General features: G+C 42.8%; 1 protein-coding gene across 1 annotated transcript; it reads right to left on the bottom strand.

Moving 5' to 3' along the window:
- Positions 1-840, bottom strand: LOC132190944 (uncharacterized). The gene has a single exon (XM_088510849.1). The coding sequence runs from the start codon at positions 814-816 to the stop codon at positions 280-282; it is 537 nt and encodes a 178-aa protein (XP_088366975.1). The 5' UTR covers positions 817-840; the 3' UTR covers positions 1-279.
- Between the last annotated feature and the right edge of the window lie 408 nt (positions 841-1,248).

The following is a 1,248-nucleotide window of genomic DNA, read 5'->3' as shown; positions in this document are numbered from 1 at the left end:
TTTATATAAACAATATTGATCAGATAGACCATGATAACATCAATCAAATCCGATCCGAACACTTCCCGCTACCACTTTTTCTTCTCGTATCGTCTTTCGAAACGAACGGCTCAGATCGCCGATTTGTTGCGATCCGAACACTTAACCGGACCATTCAATAGATAAGTGCGACGGTAGGTGCGTACAAAGGGTAGTGCCACCTAACAGCTATCTGCAAGAAATTATTATTCTTTTGGATTGAAGTACAAGAATACCACCAGCCTCAAAAAGTCTTAACAACTACTGCTTTTCTTGCAAATCTGATTTGGTTTTACGATCGAACGACTTCTCTCTAATGGTGTCCAATATAGGCGTCCATGACCGCGCTCTAGCAGACCTCTGTGCACCGTACGTCATCATCTTCCCGTCCGGCTCCATAAACCGGCTAGGACTTGTACCCGGTGAACTGAATACTCGGCTCGAGCCGTATTGACTAGTTTGGGAAGATTTAGGCTGCTCACGCCGGCTAGCTTTTGCCACTGCGGTTAGCTTCCTGACAATAGAGACCAAGTCCAATGGAGAAACATCAGCTCGTAATACCGAGAATGGCAGCAGGAAATATATTTTGCCTGCTTCGAGCTGGGTGTCGGGGTTCAGTGGCTCGGAGCCGGCGCAGAGAAGCTGAGCCGGGGTGCACACAAAGTGCTTTGGGGGCTTGCCGGTGGCTTGGCTGACTGAAACAGGATGTTCGAAGTCCTCCACGTAGCCATTCATGTGAACCAGTCTTATGCTTTTGCTCGCTGGCGATGATCTCAAGAATGAAAAGCAAGGAGCCATATTTCTCTGCAAGATAATGCAAAGAAGGAAAGATATATAGCGATCTGTTTGGGAAAATAACGTAGTATTGGCTATATATATATATATATAATGTAAGAAAGAGTTTGGTATTAATTGTGAAGCCACTTGGAAGTGACAACTATATATTACGGGAACTAATCAAGCAATGACGTGCAGGTTTTTCAATTGTCTTTGTTTTTTGTTTTCAGACCAAACCAACCACCAACGTCATATGAAAAGCGAAATCAAACCGTGTGAAAAGGTTTTCGATATCAGCCCCTACCAATTATCAATTGAGAATTTCAGACACGGTTTTTCATCTTATTTTATTTGCTACAAGAGCGTGGCTATATATATAAAGATAAAGAAGGGAAAATGGAGACGCAAGATTTAAAATTTGTGTATTTAATGGCGTACCAATTACAAAGTCCA

Source organism: Corylus avellana, chromosome 9, assembly GCF_965113065.1.
Source record: "Corylus avellana chromosome 9, dhCorAvel1.hap1.2, whole genome shotgun sequence".
Taxonomy (NCBI): domain Eukaryota; kingdom Viridiplantae; phylum Streptophyta; class Magnoliopsida; order Fagales; family Betulaceae; genus Corylus; species Corylus avellana.
This window is presented reverse-complemented; position numbering and strand designations above follow the sequence as displayed.

Coding starts and splice junctions, on each gene's coding strand:
- LOC132190944 (XM_088510849.1), bottom strand. CDS start 816: ATGGCTCCTTGCTTTTCATTCTTGAGATCATCGCCAGCGAGCAAAAGC.